Source organism: Microcebus murinus, chromosome 11 (genome assembly GCF_040939455.1).
Source record: "Microcebus murinus isolate Inina chromosome 11, M.murinus_Inina_mat1.0, whole genome shotgun sequence".
Taxonomy (NCBI): domain Eukaryota; kingdom Metazoa; phylum Chordata; class Mammalia; order Primates; family Cheirogaleidae; genus Microcebus; species Microcebus murinus.
The window spans coordinates 42,954,465-42,972,616 of NC_134114.1; the positions used below are offsets into that span (position 1 = coordinate 42,954,465).

At 36.5% G+C, this 18,152-nt stretch overlaps 2 protein-coding genes across 4 annotated transcripts in view; both read right to left on the reverse strand.

Moving 5' to 3' along the window:
• Nucleotides 1–18,152, reverse strand: part of PDE4D (phosphodiesterase 4D) — a 1,055,987-nt gene that overhangs the window by 957,713 nt on the left and 80,122 nt on the right. The gene's annotated exons all lie outside the window — the stretch shown is intronic.
• On the reverse strand, nt 9,930–10,814 carry LOC105877319 (small ribosomal subunit protein eS4, X isoform-like). The gene has a single exon (XM_012775726.3). It carries the CDS (start codon nt 10,805–10,807, stop codon nt 10,019–10,021), a length of 789 nt encoding a protein of 262 aa, XP_012631180.2. The 5' UTR covers nt 10,808–10,814; the 3' UTR covers nt 9,930–10,018.

Consider the following 18,152-nt stretch of genomic DNA (forward strand, 5'->3'; position numbering starts at 1 on the left):
CATTGCCAAGACCAATCTTTAATGCACTTTAAGTTGATTTTTGTGTATAGTGTAAGATAAGTGTCTGATTTCATTCTTTCACATGTGAATATTCAGTTTTCCCAACACTATTTGATGAAGAGACTATCCAATCTTCACTGTGTATTTTTGGCACCCTTGTGAAACATCAGTTAACCATTGTTATGGACTGAATACATGTGTCCCCCCAAATCCATATGTTGGATCTCAATTCTCCAAACTCTGTATTAGAAGGTGGGGACTTTGGGAGACAATTAGGTAATGAAGGCAGAAAACTCATGAATGGTATTGGTGTCCTTATAAAAACTACCCCAGTGAGATGCCACATGCTCTACTATATGAGGACCCTGCAAAAAAGCATTGTCTATGAGGAAGCAGGCACTCACCAACTGTGCCTTGATATGGGACCTCCAAGCCTCCAGAACTGTGAGAAATAAATTTCTGCTGTTTATAAGCTGCCCAGTTTATGGTATTTTGTTATAGCAGTCCAAATGGACTAAGACAACCATGTATGCCTAGATTTATTTCTGGGTTCTCTTCTGTTCCATTGGTCTATATGTCTGTTTCTATGCCAGTACTGTTTGATCACTGTAGTTTTGTAATATAGTTAGAAACCAGGAAGTGTGATGTCTTTAGTTTTGCTATCTGCAAGGCTGATTTGGCTATTCATGGTCTGGTGGTTCCATGTGAATTTTTGAGGGTTTTTTTTTTCTATTTCTATAAGAGAATATCATAATCTTTCTTCATTCTTTTTCCATTTTTGCTACTTTGACCAAATTATTTCCAGTTACCTGTCTTTGAGTTCACTGACCTTTTTTTCTTCTTGGTCTCACCAGCAGTTGAACCCCTCTAATGAATTTTTCTGTTAATTTAGTTATTGTATTCTTCAACTCTATGATTTCTGTTTGGAACTTTTAAATATTTATATATTTTTGTTGAAATTCTCATTTTGTTCATACATTGTTCTCTTGACCTTAGTGAGCATCTATTGAGAGCTATTTTTAATTTCTGTCAGGTAAATCATATAACTCCATTTCATTAGGGTCGGTTTCTGGAGATTTACCTTGTACTTTTGTTTGAAACATTTTTGCCTAGTTATTCATTTCCTTTGATTCTCTGTGCTGGTGTCTGTGCACTAGTAAAAGAAGGCACCATCTCTTCATGCAATAGCCTTGTACAGGAGAGGACCATCACCAATTAGACTGGCTAGAGATTCTGGGGACCTCTACCACTTCTTTTCTTCCCCATAAAGAATCAGGAAGCTGTAATTTTTGTCTTTTCATTCTGTGTTGAGCCTGGTGGAGAAGCTATGACATCTATCAGCCTAAATTGCTATCTACATTCTCTTACAGATAACTGGACTGTGGAGACCTGACAAAGCTCCAAGAGTAGTAAGATAGATTTGAGTTTTAGGGGGCAGCCCTGGAAAAGTTTGGGACACCAGGCACACAGATTAACTCTTTCTCTCCTTAGTGGGGAGCTGAGAGCTGGGAATTTTAATCCACTTGATCTGTGCTGAGCAATGAGAAGGCTCAACAGCATCTTCCATCCCAAACAACTGTATCTTTTCTCCCTGGGAAGCTATGCTGTGCCATACCCAGCAGAGCTCCAAGACTGGCAAGATAGAATATAATCCTCTGGAGAGCCCCCTTGGAAAAGTTAGGTAGCTAGACACATGAATCAACTCCTTTCTTGCTCTGGTAGAGGCTGGAAAATAAGAGACTCTTTCTGATCATAAGGCACAGCACCAGGGCAGGGTCTCCAGCAAGAGCGTATCCCAAATCTTCCTACTGGCTTTTTTGAATCTGATTTCATGTTCTTCTGGGGAGCAGAAGCCTTTCACTTAGTTTCTAATTTCTCACAAAGGGAATTTGCCCATGAATTGTTGCTAAACTGATGTGTTTGTGATGGGGAAAAGGGCCTAGGGCTTCCTATTCCACTATGTTGCTGACATAACTCTACTCTAACTATTTCTTACTATATCCCAAATTCCCATTTTGAAAATGTCACCATCTCACTGCCTATTAAATTTAGTAGTATAATTTTCCAAACTCCTCCTCCTAAAAATGCTGTAACTTTTTCCAGTGAACAAAAAGATAATTTTGATTACTTCATAGTACCCCTTAAAATTTAAATTAAGCAGATATCTTCATCATGGTCATTATCAACATCATCACCATCATCTTCTAAGCATCATATATCAAGTCACTAACCTATGTTCCAGGCATAATCCTAGATGCACATTATTACCTCTAATTTCCAAAAGTTCTGTGAGATAGTTTTCATTAATTCTCTTTTTGCCAAAGAATGAGAGAGTTAGTGTTGGATAGGTTAAATAGCTTAAATATCTATATAGTTAAATATCTGGTAGATATTAAATAATTCAGTTAGTATTCAGAATTAGGTATGATTGGTACCCAAATTTGTGTTCTTTCCACAATTCCAGGATACAGCAATGGGATTCATTCTAATCAAATAGGCTTCCCCTATGAGCAGTGGAGAAATCTATCGCAGAGTTGGTTAGAAGTATGATTCTTGATGCATGTAAGAAAATATCAGAATTCCAGAAAGATTAAGTTTTTCATGTTACATAAAAGTTATGAATTCTATGATACCTATTATATACATACTTGTCCTAACTTTACCCAAAATGGAATGTGGAATCTGTCTGTTTGTGATCATAGCACCTGTCATGTTCCTTTTGCCTGAGTTGATGTGCATGGCCACTTTTACTAATATTTGGGATGATAAGCTAAGGAGTTTTATACTTGGGATTTTCTGTGTTAAGGGGAAGGAAATAAGACAGATAAATGAATAGTAGATGCTATGGACTGAATTGTGTCCCCTCCCAAAATTCATATGATGAAAGTGAAACTCTCAATGTGACTATACTTGAAGGTAGAGCCTTCTCACTCCACCATGTGAAAACACAATGAGGCAGTGGCCACCTACAACCTGGAAGAGAGTCCACATCAGAATTCAAACATGCTGCCACTCTAACATCAGACTGTTGGCCTTCAGAACTGTGATAAAATAAATTTGTTTTGTTTAAGCTACCCAGTCTATGAAATTTTGTATGGAGACTCAAGGTGACTAATACAGTGGGGGTGTGGGGAATATCAGTGTTTTCCACCTTCCTTAACTCCTCTTTTAGCAGGATTATTTGGCTTTTAGCCCAGATTATGAAGTAACTATGTCTAAAAACAAACAAACAAACAAACAAAAACCCTATAAGTAAAAACAGTTCTGCTTTAGGTCTAGGTGGCAAAATACAGTATGGAGTTGGAAAAAGCCAGTTCCTTCCCCACCTCACATGTATCAGTATCAGAGAGCACAAGAGCATCACTGGCAGGCAGAGTCATCAGGCTCCACCTGGGCGTGGCCCTGACTGACAGGGCAGCCTTCTCCTGCGAGGCAGCAACTAGAGGGACAAGGATAAGGGTTGACAAGGAGCACAATTGTCCTCAGCACACAAAAAACATCTGGGACTCTCACAAATAACGAGAGGATATTTTGACAAGAATGGGAGACAGGGAGAGATTGGAGGAGACTGGGGTCTGCAACCATGCAGATGGAGAGGTAAGGCACACTAAATTAGGACAGTGGTGTTAATGCGACTTCATTCGTAGTCATATGCTTGTGAGGTCTGATAACATTCATATTCACACATTAAAATTTTAAAATATACATTAATGTTTGCTCTTTATGTTTATCACACCAGGATTTTTAAAAGGTCTCTGTGAAGTATAGCAATAGTAATAGTACAGTAATACTAATGTAATAGGATTCTTTTTCTTTTTCTTCTTGTTAGAAGAAATTTTTTTCTTATTCACGTCAGATACTTTTGCCTGATATTTTTAGGAAAAGCTCTGACATGCTATAATACTAAAAAGGTGCACATTCATATTTTAAGTTCCATACAAATGTTTAGTTTAGTCAGACATTTCTCTGCTTCTAGAAGTATATGTCTTAATGCAAAATGATCTTCCCAGGAAAAAAAATTACCAGAAAAATATACTAACTGGCATGATGCTTACAAGACAGGTTCCTCTGAGAAAAGGTATAGAAGGAATCTGACAAATGACTGTCAGGTATTGCATTTAAGAAATGCTCACTAAAGAGCCATGGCATCAAATTTCTTGACATGGAGTCAGCTTTTGAAGCAAATGATCCAAGCTTTCAGGTTATATCATGTGCATATCCAAGCTTTAGCTAAAATTTATTCATCACTTGTGAATCTCTCAGACAAGAGACCATAGTAGGACCAGACAATGATCCCAGCAGCTTGTGATATACCAGCATCTGCAGGGCCCAAGGTACAAAATAATTCCTATACCCAGAGTGGATATGGTCTGGGAAAAATGAGGGGGAACTCTGTGCTTTGGGAAGCAGTGCCACTAGAAGAAAAGCTGGCTCTTTTTAAAAAAAATAAAAAAGGTTGAGACTCATAAACATGCCATCAGTCTTACTCAACCAACTGTCCCTTGTATTTCCCCATATACCCCAAAATCTTCCTTTGAGACCTTCCTTTCCCTTGCTTGGTGTTATTAACCTTCAGGACACTCTGGGCCTTGGACTAGTCGAGGATTCATATTCTCTTTCACTGCAGTACTGTGCTGAATGGACAGAGTGGTGTAAGAGGACCCTTCTTCTATTAAGGCTGAGGACACAGACTTGTTTCTATTTGGAGGTAGGGAATAGGGCAGCAGGGCTCTGCTCTGGATAAAGCCCTTCTTATACTCTACGACACTCTTTTCTCTATTGGCTTTCAGAGACAACCCTACCCTGGGCAAATGCAGCCTCATAATAGAGGTGCATCTTGGAAGGTGATGTAAAGTCTTACCATCCCAATCTCTCCCACATTGGCCTGTCAAGTGCTAACTAGATAAAAAGTGCCTGCTTTATCTAGGCAGGAATATTCCACTCCAATAGCCTTTCCAGCACAATGTTAAAATACAGGGTAGCTGCTTGTTTGAGGCGAAGCTTAGTTTCTTCCTTTCTTGCCTCAGCTGTTTGTATTAAGAGAAGGAAGGAAGAGAGAGAAGGGGGCCACATTGGTCTCTGCCCACTCAGTACTAAGCACCATGTTCTTCTGAACTTGTGTTCTTCATTCATTTCCTCCTATCAATCTTTCGCTTCTAACTCTTGGTATTTATTTTTTTTTAAGTTTTATCTTTATTTTTTTTAATATTCTTTAGTTCTAAATTTCTTAATTATTAATTTCCTTCACATGTTTATTTTTATTATATAATTCTACCCTTTGAATTTAGCATTTTGTCTGCTCTAATTTTATTTCTAAACTTTGGTCCCATTTGTTCCTCTTTACCTATTGTTTGAAATTTAATACTTTACACCTTACCATTAATTTTACCTGCTCACCTTTCTCTTTGTTGAGGTTTTAATTGTTTTATTTCTCTTTCTCCCCTTTCTGCTCTTACCTTTTTTTCAACTTAAAAAAAAATAAATCTCATCCCCTCCTGATCTGCTCTTCTCCATTTCTTATTTTTAAATTGAGTATGTTCTCCGCCTGTACTATTCCTTAATGTTTCCAGTGAGCTTGTCCACAGGCTAGTAGGCCTTTACTCTGACCAGGAAAGTCAGAAGCCCCTTGTTCCCCACACTTTCCAGCAGGCACACCCCTCGATACCGACATTAGCTTTTCCAATTACATCTCTTCAAAATGTTCACCCCAGGAAATTGGAAGACTACAGGTTAACAAGTCTCCTCAGGGCTATAGTTCTCTATGTATTATTGCTGCCTGCTGACATGTGATGCTATCAAATCCAAGTTTTACAAATCATGCTTATGGAAGTCATGCTTAGATGTCACGCTTATGGGTCTTAAGCATACCTAATGATCACACTTGGGTAAATGAGAGCCATAATTGACAACAATCCAGAAGGATTTTTAGAATAGGAGGTCATACCTAGAAGAAGAACCTTCAATGCCAGTCATCTTCAAGTTTTTGGTTTTATAATATCTAAAATAATTTTTGTAAACTATTCCCTCAAATATTTTCAAGTCAATATCTAACTTTCTTTTTATCATGGGTTTAAATATTTGCAAGGGATCAGTTATCCAATTGTAAATTTAATGCATTAAAATAAAATTGTTAAATCATTTTCTAAAAATGTATCTAATGAAAGCTAAATGCCATGGCAATTTGGTATACCTCATTATCCATTTAAAGAAACATAAATGAAATCTTCCTTAGCAGCTAAAAATTCAATGTTGGAACATTACCTCTTAAACTTGTGTTTCCATTCCATTTCCTCAGAAAATGTTATCAAACTTGTAATATACTTTAACCTTGAAAGCATTTTATAGCCCTGCCATACTTCTCTGCAATCTAAAAACATAGAAGTTTGTTACATTTTTAAAAAATATGCTGTTATCGTATGCTTTAAGTATTAAAATTTTTCTTCTGAGTGGTTATCATTGTAATAATATAGTTTAATACATAATTATTCAATATAACGTTTAAGTTTTAATAACTGTTTATCATAAAAACCAAAATTTTATTGGAAATTCATCTCCAAATGAGATAAATGGTCTTGAATTTCTCAAACTGCTCATTTATTTGTGTGTTAATATGTCTCAATGCTGGAATGAGACAAAGTTTGGCATAAATTCTTTTTCTATGTTTTAGTTTTATAGTAAGTACTACATACGAATAAGCATATGGAAATGAAAAGAGTTCTGTTATAGCAACATCATTAAATTCCTTGAAATCTTGATACATGCCAAAAAAAACCAGTCATGTAATATCAAAAATTATTCTCAACTATCTATCAGCTCTATACTTGAAGTCAGTCAACTTTCAATTTTGTTAAAAACAAGTAGTTGATAGTCACTCTTCTTGCATACAAAATATTTACTCAGTCTGAGAGTTATTCACTTTGTTAGTACTAATACCAAGACAGCAAATTCTCCCTTTGATTTCTACCAGAAAATTTTTAGACTACATGTAAATGCACCATAGTGAAATTAGAGGTGGGGAAGAGATGAGTGTTTCTCTTGTAAAGTAGGAGAAGGATAATTATGAAAAGGGAAGCTGGGAGAGGAGACTTTGTAACTACATGTGGGTTTGTTCTCCAGCAGATCTATTTTAGGAAAGGAAGCACATGTTAATGCAGCATTTGAAAAAGATATTCTTAAAATTACCCATGATCAGGTATCCCATTGTAATGCCAAAGTACAAATATGTGGTTTGAAGACCACAGCTCAATGTAATGTCCCTGGTTTTATCTTAGTAAGGGTTTACAAAGTACAAAATCTCCCCAAAGACATTAGTGGGAAAAAGTTCAATATCACATCCTACTAGGCCTTAGACACAGCTCTACACCAGGTGGAATCTAACATGTATTAAAAGATAGGACCACCTGCCTTCTTGACAGGTCACAAGTTTTTAAGTTTTAGGCAGGCAGGGCTGACAAACAGTGTACATCACTGGCCTTGGGCCTCTCGAGACAATTCCTCAGTGCATAGGAAAGTGACTAATAAAAGTCTTCTCAGATTCTTTATTTCTATGGGTCAATTAAAGTCTGAGAAAAGTAAATTCATCAGGGTCATAGGCACTACTGCACATCTCTTTCTTCCTTCTTCTCAAGAAGACAGAGTTCTCCCCACCCATTCTCCACCCCTCACTGTAGCAGAACCTATTATGATATTATACAAAATGGTTTTTATCTCCCAATTCAGTCTCTGAAAGAGAACTCTCCTCTCATCTTCCTAATCCTCTGTGTTATGGAGCGAATGTTCATTTGCCCCTAAAATTCTTATGTTGACATCCTATTGGGGGTAGGGCCTTTAGAAGGTAAATAGGTCATGAGTGTAGAGTCCTCATATGTGGGATTAGTGCCATTATAAGAAGAAACCAGAGAGTTTCCTTCCTTTCTCTGTTCTCCATCATCTGAACATACAAGGGGAAGACAGCCAACTGCAAACCAGGAGGAGGACCCTCATGAGACACTGAATCTACAAGAGCTTTGATTTTTGGACTTCCCAGCCTCCAGAACTGTGAGATAAATATGTTTTTTTTAAGCCATCCAGTCTATGGTATTTTGTTATAGCAACTGGAACTAAGACACTCTGGTTCCCCTTATGTAGTACCCAACACCACTTTTCTTCCTTGTTTTGCTGGTAGTTACTCTAGTGCGGAAGTGGTCTAATCCATTACTAGGCTTATTTTCAGGAACTGGCCAGAAATTCACATGCATCACTTTGCTCACAACTCACTGGTAAGATCTAGTAGCATGGCCTCACCTAACATGAGAGAGCCAGGAAGTGCAATCCTACTTGGTGTCTGGAAGGAGGCAGAACGTCACATACCTGGGGACCAGCACTAGTGCTGCCACGCTGCCCTCTTGTTCTTCCTTTGATGCCATTTTTTCTCCCACTCATTCTTGCCATATCAGCCTTCCATCAGTTCCTCAGTTGACCTTTGGTCATAGTGCTCCTTCTACTTAAATTTTTTTTCTCCCACCTTGCCTGACAGCTTCTCATTCCTCAGATCATAGATAAAATATTTTCTTCTCAAAGTAGCTTGCTATAATACCTCTCCTCCCTCCATCTGAGGTAACCCCTTCTATTACTCTTTTTCAAAGCTCTCTGGTCTGTTCCTTTTATAGCTCTCATGTTCATTTGCAATTATATGGCTAATTTGCTCACCTGATTAATTCATGTCAGTCCCTTCCATTTAACTTTAAATGCCCTAAGAGAAGTGACCAAGTCCATTTTGTTTACTGCTATGAATATACCTGAGGCCTAACTTGAAATTACACAATATATATTTGCTGAATAAATAAATGAATCCACAACCTTTTACAGTTTTACCTCAAGTAGCTTCAGAATGAAATGTCTCTCTCACCTCATACCAATGGACTGTATTTGACACCATATATGGGATTACTGCCACATTTGACAAGACATGCTAAGTAGCAAATACAAAGAAAAACAAGCAATAAGAAAAAAACAAGCTAGGCTGGAGAAGAAATATTCAGAAGAGAAAAGTAGAAGAAGCCACGCATTATTTTAATAATATAATGTAAACTCTACAAAATTTCATATTCTTTCAAAACAAACTCAGCATAATAAATTTATATGGGAAAACATGAGTTCAGCCATCAGATGTTATAATCAAGCAAGATTGTGAAAAATGTGGAAAATAGCATCCTAGACCTCATAACAAGAGGTAACATCTGAGAAGTTTTACTTTTTTTCATATAGGGTGATTGGCCTCAATTTGTATAGCTCTTACTCACTGCTTAGGCCTTAGGAATAGTCTTTCATATTGTGTAGCTATTGCTAAAATGTTTCAAGATTAACAAAGTACACATATTAAGGAAGTTCCCCTAGAACTGTTTAAGTATCAGTCTTAATAATAGGCTTGTTCCTTGCCAACTGTTTATATTTAGTAACTCTAAGGATATGTTCTGGCCTGGCTGGAACCAAAGGTTAGACTTTATCATCTGTCAAAGAGACAGCTTTTGATCTCATTTGGCTTTTGACCTTTTGGCTTATTAGATATTCTTTCTAAAGTCTAGGCCAGTTTTCTTATAAGTTGCAAACTGAGGCATTTCTGGCTAAGGTTCCATAAAAGAAGTAGACAGGCCTTAGGCCTAGTTATTTCTGATATTGAGCACTGTTTCATACCTTATCATCTTGTATAAAAATTCATGAGGAATAATAAGAGAACAGTTGTAGATTTTACCCACGCGTTCATGTGAACCAGAATTGGTAATGGGCTAAGGTGAATGGATCCAAAATAAATCTCTCATGTGACGAATAATATGGCTGCAATGGTAGGCATAGAAATGCTGTCTTAGGTATTAGAGAGAAAGTTTCAGTGGGATACCACAGGGAGCACTATGTATGATCCCATTTCTGTTTAAATTGTAACCTAATTATTTACACCACTCTTTTTTTTTTTCACACTGTAATATCTTTAATTAAGTACAAATAACTTTTTAACATGTTATTATGTTACATGGAGACCATTTCACCCACTGCTCTGTTTGGCTGCCAGTCTCTTATCCCTCTCTTCAGCAATGGTGAGGCAGATACCTTTTCCTCGAGGAAGAGAAATCCATGGTTTGTTGCCTTTGCCAATAACGAAAATGTTGGAGAGGCGAGTGGCAAAGCTGTTGCCATTGGCATCTTTCACGTGAACCACATCAAAAGACCCGGGATGTCTTTCTCTGTTGGTGATCACACCAATTCTTCCCAGGTTAGCGCCTCCAGTCACCATACACAGGTTACCAGTGTCAAACTTGATGAAATCAGTAATCTTGCCAGTCTCCAAATCAATCTGAATGGTGTCATTCACTTTGATGAGTGGATCAGGATAGCGGATGGTACGAGCATCATGAGTCACCAGATGAGAGATTCCTTTTGTGCCCACAAAGATTTCTCTCACTTTGCACAACTTGTACTTGGCCTCCTCAGGTGTGATACGATGAACAGCAAAGCGACCCTTGGTGTCATAAATCAGACGGAAATTCTCTCCAGTCTTGTCAATGCTGATGACATCCATAAATCCAGCAGGGTAGGTTATATCAGTTCGGACCTTGCCATCAATTTTAATGAAGCGCTGCATGCAGATCTTCACTTCATCTCCTGTCAGGGCATACTTAAGCCTGTTTCTTAGGAAAATGATGAGTGGGAGACACTCTCTCAGCTTGTGGGGACCAGTGGATGGACGAGGAGCAAACACACCGCTCAGCTTATCCAGCATCCAATGCTTTGGAGCTGCTACACACTTCAGATGCTTCTTGGGACCGCGGGCCATGGCTGCACTAAGCATGGAAAGAGCTTTACACCACTCTTATAGGAGCTTGATCCCTCATTTACAGAAATCAGAAACATCACGTTTTATGACAGTGATTCTTAATATCTTAATATGTGTTTATATGAACTAGTCCTATTTAAGATCCTTGTAAAAGTAATTGGTCTTTCTAGAAAAGGAAATGCATATACCATTTACCCTCCAAAATTTGCATACAGTTTCAAGGGATTCAGTAATCCATTTGAAGTGCATGTGAAGAAAGAAAAACAAAACAAGCAAGCTACAGAACAACTATTTTCTAAAAAATCATCTTTGATCAATGTTTCAAACACTTAACTCTTTTAAAGTCATTACACACGAGTAAGTCTATTAAATAACAGTTAATCCTACACATCTGCACAGTGACTCAGATTCAATAGTCAGCAGTTATATATTATTACTAAAATATTAAAATCGTCTCTGTCCTGGTGGAAAAATAATTGCTACTTTGAACTCCCCTGAATTCTCAACTATTAATCTTCTCCATCACCCAGCATACCTCAATCAAGTCCTGGTCAATATAGCAGAAGACTCTAGGATGCAATGCCCACACATAAAAGAACACCAGTTCTGTTTAGTCCCAATGCCTTTTTTAGGTATGATAAAATATTTTGAATATAACCCTTGAGTTTGTCTCTTTAATTTTTCCTAAGAGTAATAATCTACATAGAAGGAGTGAAAGAATGCTAGGTGCTTTCTTTAGTCTGTTAAAATTAGGAGTATAATGAAATAGTTGACTTTGCTCTGTATTTTTAAGGGAAGAAAGCTGAAAAGATTACTCGCAGGTCAATTTTTCAGGGAAAATGCAAGAAATGAGAAGTGAGGGGAGCTTGAGAAGAGTAGATTCTGGGTAATTTGGGGCAAGGGATAAGGGAAAAATAATACAGCCTTAAGGTGTGCAGCCAGGTATTTTGACTGCGTAGCCTCCTGTCCTTTGGGAAATCATGACACAATCACTCCATATGATTCTATTTCTAACTTCCTAAACTCCATGAATAGACAGTCACATTATCTCATTTTCCTCTTGGCAGTAATATATCTAAAGTGTAAACATATAATCTAAGCAATAAATCAAGCAGAATTCTTCTCTATTTTGATATATTGATGACGGGTGAAAGAAGTTCTCTTCCATGGGAGGTTCTTTTGCCATCTTTTTTTCCAGGTAGAGAGAACCTATATGTAAATGGAGCCAAGAAGAGGTAAAGAGACTTATGGAGAAAGAAAAGTCCTATTCATGATGAAATGACTCTCTGAGGACCTGGCTCTATAGTTATTCCTTTTATTTATAAGTCTCTAAATATCATTCCAGCTAAGAGAATAAATTGTCATCATTACTGTTGTTATTATTTAAATTGCTTAAGCTATTTTAAGCTGGGTTTCTGTTATGTGAAACTAAAAGAGTTCTGGTTAATTTAGAGGGTTATGCTAAAAGCCGTGTCTATGTAAAAAAAGGGGTCTGTAAATAATGTAATGACTAGTGACTTTAAGATACAAAATTCTAGCTAGAAGGGAGAGATTGCCAATATTAACACAATAGACTTTACAGCTATCTGTGATCATTTTCAAAAGCACATGCTCTAACATGGTTTCAATTGCTTTTGAATTGCTTAATGATAAAAGGGCATAAGATCCACCTATTATACTCAGTGAAAATATTCTGCAGTTTAGAAATTCTACACCTTTATTCTGATAGCTAAAAAAAATTCCGTGATTCAATCTAGTTTTATGTCAAGTAGACTAAATACATATTTTCATGATTTATATTAAGAAAAGTCTTAAATATTCTAGGTGAAACAATAAGGGAGAGCTTTTAAAATATTAATACTTTTCCAATAAGACAGAATATGTGAAAACTTTATTTTTCAAAGACTATTTAGGCTTTCTGGTATAAAATCAAATAATAAACCATTGCTTTGATTATTAACTGATTTATTAATTGATACCCAAGTTCCTTTAGAAACAAAGAACTCTTCAATATTATGGCTCCTTAATCTATAGACTTTTTCACATTGAAGAAACAGTATTCTAGCATTTCTAATGACTAAATAAATCCATGAATACATTTTATGAACCAGTGCATGATTTTTCCCATTTGGTAAAGAGAGTTATTAAGCTGCATAGCACTTAAACACTTTAGCTTTGAATGGAATTTTCCATTAACAATAGAAAATTCATCACAATGATATGAAAAGTAGATTTTAAGGTAGTATAAGCAGACAACTGGTTGTAAAGTAAATGATTTGCAATGATTTCATCTGCTGCCTAAATGCAAACACATGACTGACAACTCAAGAGAGCATGGAGGGACTTTTGACCTCCCCCAGCAGTCTGAGAATCTTTGTGGGAAGCCCACTGTGGCCCCATTACATGGGAACCACTGGGAAGGCCTGGAGAGTGAAATAAGGACGAAGAGCAGGACACTGATGTAAGTGACTGGTAGATGGATCTAAGCAGCTACACTGTGTTTCAATCAGTGGGGGTACCATGTTGAAAGACTAGCCAGTGCCATAGTGCTGCATGGACACAATCCAAAGGAAGGCCTAAATCTCTGGCTGGATCTTTCACAAATCTAAGGGGCTCATGCAGAGCCTTCCCCTGGCCAAGAAACAACTAAAAGGTCAATATTAAGTTTTGGTGCCTGCTTAAATTTCCCCGAGACTGGGAAACAACTGTAGGACAGCAATATAGTTCCAGGGCAACATTATTAAAATAAAAAATAACTACAATGATTGGTTAAGAGACAGGAAAACTAAAAAGATGTAAATTAAAACATCAATAAGTCAAAATGTGGGTGGTGGTCTTAAAATATAGAGTTTATTATATTTTTTTTACTTTTCTTTGCCATCAAAGTTAAGCCATCATCAGTTTAAAATAACCTGTTAGATGATGTTCCTGGTAAGCCTTGTGGTAACCACAAAGCAAAAATCTGTAATAGAAACACTAAAGATAAACTGGAATCAAAATGTACAAACCCACAGCTAGCATCATTTTGAGTGGGGAAAAATTGAAAGCCTTTCCTCTAAGATGCAGAACAAGATAAGGATGTGCACTTTCACTACAGTTTTTGAACATAATGCTGGAAGTCCTACCCAGAGCAGTTAGGCAAGAGAAATATAGAAAGGGCATCCAAATTGTAAAGGAATAAGTCAAATTAGCCTTGTTCATAGATGACAGATCCTATATTTAGAAATACCTAAAAACTTTGACAAAATACTGTTAGAACCAATAAATGAATTCAGTAAAGTTGCAATATAAAACATCAACATGCAAAAATTAGTAGCCCTAGCACTCTGGGAGGCCGAGGCGGGCGGATTGAGGTTAGGAGTTCGAAACCAGCCTGAGCAAGAGCGAGACCCCGTCTCTACTATACATAGAAAGAAATTAATTGGCCAATTAATATATAGAGAAAAAGTTAGCTGGGCATGGTGGTGCATGCCTGTAGTCCTAGCTACTCTGGAGACTAAAGCAGAAGGATTGCTTGAGCCCAGGAGTTTGAGGTTGCTGTGAGCTAGGCTGACACCACGGCACTCAGTCTAGCCTGGGCAACAAAGTGAGACTCTGTCTCAAAAAATAAAAAATAAAAAAAAATAAAGAAGCTTCATGTTTAAAAAAAATTAGTAGCATTTCTGTACAATATCAGCAATCTGAAAAAAGAAAGCAAGAAATCAATTTTCAGTAGCTAAAAATATATAAATAAAACACCTAGGGATAAATTTAACCAAAGAAGTGAAAGGTCTCTACAATAAAAACTACAAGACACTGATGAAAGCAATCGAAAAGGGCACAATAAAAGGATGAATATTCCATGCTTATGGATTAGAAGAATTAATGTTTTTAAAATAGCCAAACTACCCAAATCTGTCTATAAATGCAATGCAATCCCTATCAAAATACTAATGGCATTCTTCACAGAAATAGAAAAAACAATTCTTAAATATGTATGAAACTACAAAAGAACCAGAATAGCTAAAGCAATTCTGAGCCAAAAAAGAAGGGAAAAAAACCTACAAACCTATAGTAACCAAAACACCATGGTGCTGGCATTAAAATAGACACATAGATCAATGGAACAAACAGAGCAGAGAACCCAGAAATAAATTCACACATCTATAATGAACTTATATTCAACAAAGCTGCCAAGAACATATATTCAGAAACAGTCTCATCAACAAAAGGTGCTGGGAAAGCTGGATATCCATATGCAGAAGAGTGAAACTAGACCCCTATTTCTCACCATTATGTAAAACTCATATCAAAATAAAGACTTAAATGTAAGACTTCAAACTATGAAACTTCTAGAAGAAAATATTCAGGAAATGTGTCAGGACCTTGGTCTGGGCAAAGACTCTTGGGGTAAGACTTCAAGAACAAGCAACAAAAGTAAAAATGGACAGATGGGATTATATCAAGCTATTATAAAAAGCTTCTATACTGCAAAAGAAACAATTAACAGAGTGAAGAGACAACTATAGAATTAGGAGAAAATATCTGGAACTATCAATCAGACAAGGGATTAATAAGCAGAATGTATAAGGAACCCAAAGAACTCAATAGCAAAAAAACAAATAATCTGATTTTAAAATGGGCAAAGGATCTGAATAGACATTTCATGAAAGAAGACATCCAAATGACCAAGAGGTATATGAAAAAATGCCCAACTTCATTAATGATCAGGAAATGCAAATCAAAATGTGACAGATAGATAATGTGTAGGCCAAACTACCATGCCCTGGAGCAAGATTCATAGGCTTGAGCCACTCTTGACTCTGGGGACATTGTGAACAACTCAGTCCATTAGGGGAGCATTCCTGGACCTTGTCCAGGTGAGCCCAGACATTACTCGCAACACAAGACTGCCTGATGCAAGTTTGTCATTAGGACTGATTCCATTCTTATCACACCACACCAATGCTTTCAGAGTCAAACCTAAAACCAACAGATTACAAGTGGTTAAATATCTGATAGATCGAATGTTTTGTGGGGGTAAGTGTGTAAATCACATATTATTAATATAAAGACATGAAATGGAGAGGCAGATGTGGAACCTCTCTGGAGATGGCTTGAAATGACATTGCCGTCAAACAAAAATCATGCACCAAGTACAGAGTCTTCCCTCAGTTCCATGCTGGGTGTTATATATCTGACATGATTTAGGTCCCCTGTTTATCCTCCAAAAGGATTCAACGGGTTCTCTAATGTCTGTAATGTCTGTATATGGTTGCCATGGACACCATGCTTTTCTGAGCTCTTCTCATATTCAAGAAGGTGACCAAATAGGGGCCAAATAAGAAAAAGAGACTCTCTGCTTTCCCCTTGTGTCTCCTCCAGATATTTTTTGAGGCTCTTCTCTCAAGAAAGATACCAGTTTTTATACCAGTGTGATAGGATAGAAAGTGCTACTTATCCAAGTATCTCCATGCCTGGGTAGAAGTCAGGCTTCAGAGACGAACCAGACAATGGAGCAAAGACAAAATGCTGGCTGTTGCCCTGCCCTCACTCTGTCCTGAACCGCTCATCTCTTAGGACCCAGGAGTAGAAAATAAGAAATAAAATTAAATTCCAGGTATAACTTTTCACGTTTGTGCCATCCTCTTTCCAGAATAATGAAAAAATGAACATAATTCTTATTTTAAATAATTAAAAATGATTCTTCAGTAAGATTAAGGATGATTTTTAATTGAGCAAATAATCTGAAAACTTCTTGCAAAGAATTTTTGGTGATTTGTGAAATTACATACATAGTTCTACAGATACAAATACATACATTGAAGTATAAATATCTTTAGGCATGCTTTCCATAACATAATATACCAAGAGTTATCTCTAGATGGTGAAATTATGAGTAAGTTTAATATTAACCTCTTTAATTTTATGTGTTTTTCCTAAATTTTCTTCAGTGAGTACCTGCTGCTACATTTATAATAAGGAAAATCAGTATCTTTATTATTAATAAAAAGATAAAAGTAACTGAGCATTTTAAATATCATTGACCATGCATATATTGTTAACTTTAGAGTCAATCACATAGAGTCAAATATAAGTTCTGCCATGTACTATTAAATAACTATAGGACATTAACAAGGCTACGTTTCCATTTTTCCTCAGTCTCAAAGTGTACATCACTGATTCCATGGAAAATGATGTCAGTGGTAAAGAGTAAGTGATTAAAGGCAGTCATTTATGGGGCAATTTGTAAAGCATCAAAAACAAAGTTGAAGGTACCCTGAATGTTAATTAAAAATGTAAAAATCTTTTTTAGATTATTCTAAATAGCATATGTTAAGATAGCATTGTTTAGCATTGCAGAGGGACTCCTAATTGAAACATGAAAAAATATTTCTATTTAAATAGTTACTTTTATGAGTTGAATTATATCTCCCCAGAATTCATATGTTGAAATCCTAACTCCCAGGACCTTAGAATGTGACCTCATTTGGAGATAGGGTCTTCATGGAAGTAATAACATTAAAAGGAATTCAGTAACATGAGTCCTAATCTAATGTTACTAATAAGGATTGTTTTTTTTAAGTGAAGGGTATTTGAACAGGCATAGATGGAAGATGATGTGAAGAGAGAGAAGCTGTCTATCTGCAAGCCAAGCATAGAAGCCTGTATCAGCTATTTCCCTTGGATCTCTCTGAAGGAACCAAACCTGCCAACATCTAGATTTCACACTTCTAGACTCCAGAACCAAGTCAATAAATTTCTGTTAGTTAAGCCATTCACTTTGTTGTACTTTCTTATGGCATCTCTGTAGGTGCTTTATTTTGCTCCATATTTTTGTATGACCACTCTTCATTTGTATTCACATTCAAGGAAAGCAAAATTAACAATGGGAAGTCTAGCATTTATGAAAACACTCGGCATGAAGAAAACAAAAGCCTATATAATAGAGCTTTTAAAAATTATTATTTAAGCTAGTTCTTCACAGATGGGATCTCTGAATAAATTATTTTCTTTCAAAAAGAGAAAGCAAAACTTCAAATTTTATAAAGATGAATTGCTTGCTCTATGACTCAAGTTTACCGTGTATTAATAAATAAGAATGCATAGGATAAAAGAAGGCAACTTTAAATTATGGTCCTTCTCACGTTGTATATTCTATCTGGACATATTTTACAGCACAGGCACACAGAACTATCTAGAAGGAAGTTTAATTTTACCACTGAATGCTAATGTATAGTTTTAATGAGTCCAGAAATATGCTGGTCAAGGCAGAAACCCTGAAAGCTAATGATTGAGGAAATTGTGATGTTTACTGGGGAAATAATGGAATGCTGAGCTTTTATGGTATTTAATTACATGGCTT

What these genes read in the sequence shown, in the direction of transcription:
- LOC105877319 (XM_012775726.3), bottom strand. Translation starts at nt 10,807, where the DNA reads ATGGCCCGCGGTCCCAAGAAGCATCTGAAGTGTGTAGCAGCTCCAAAG.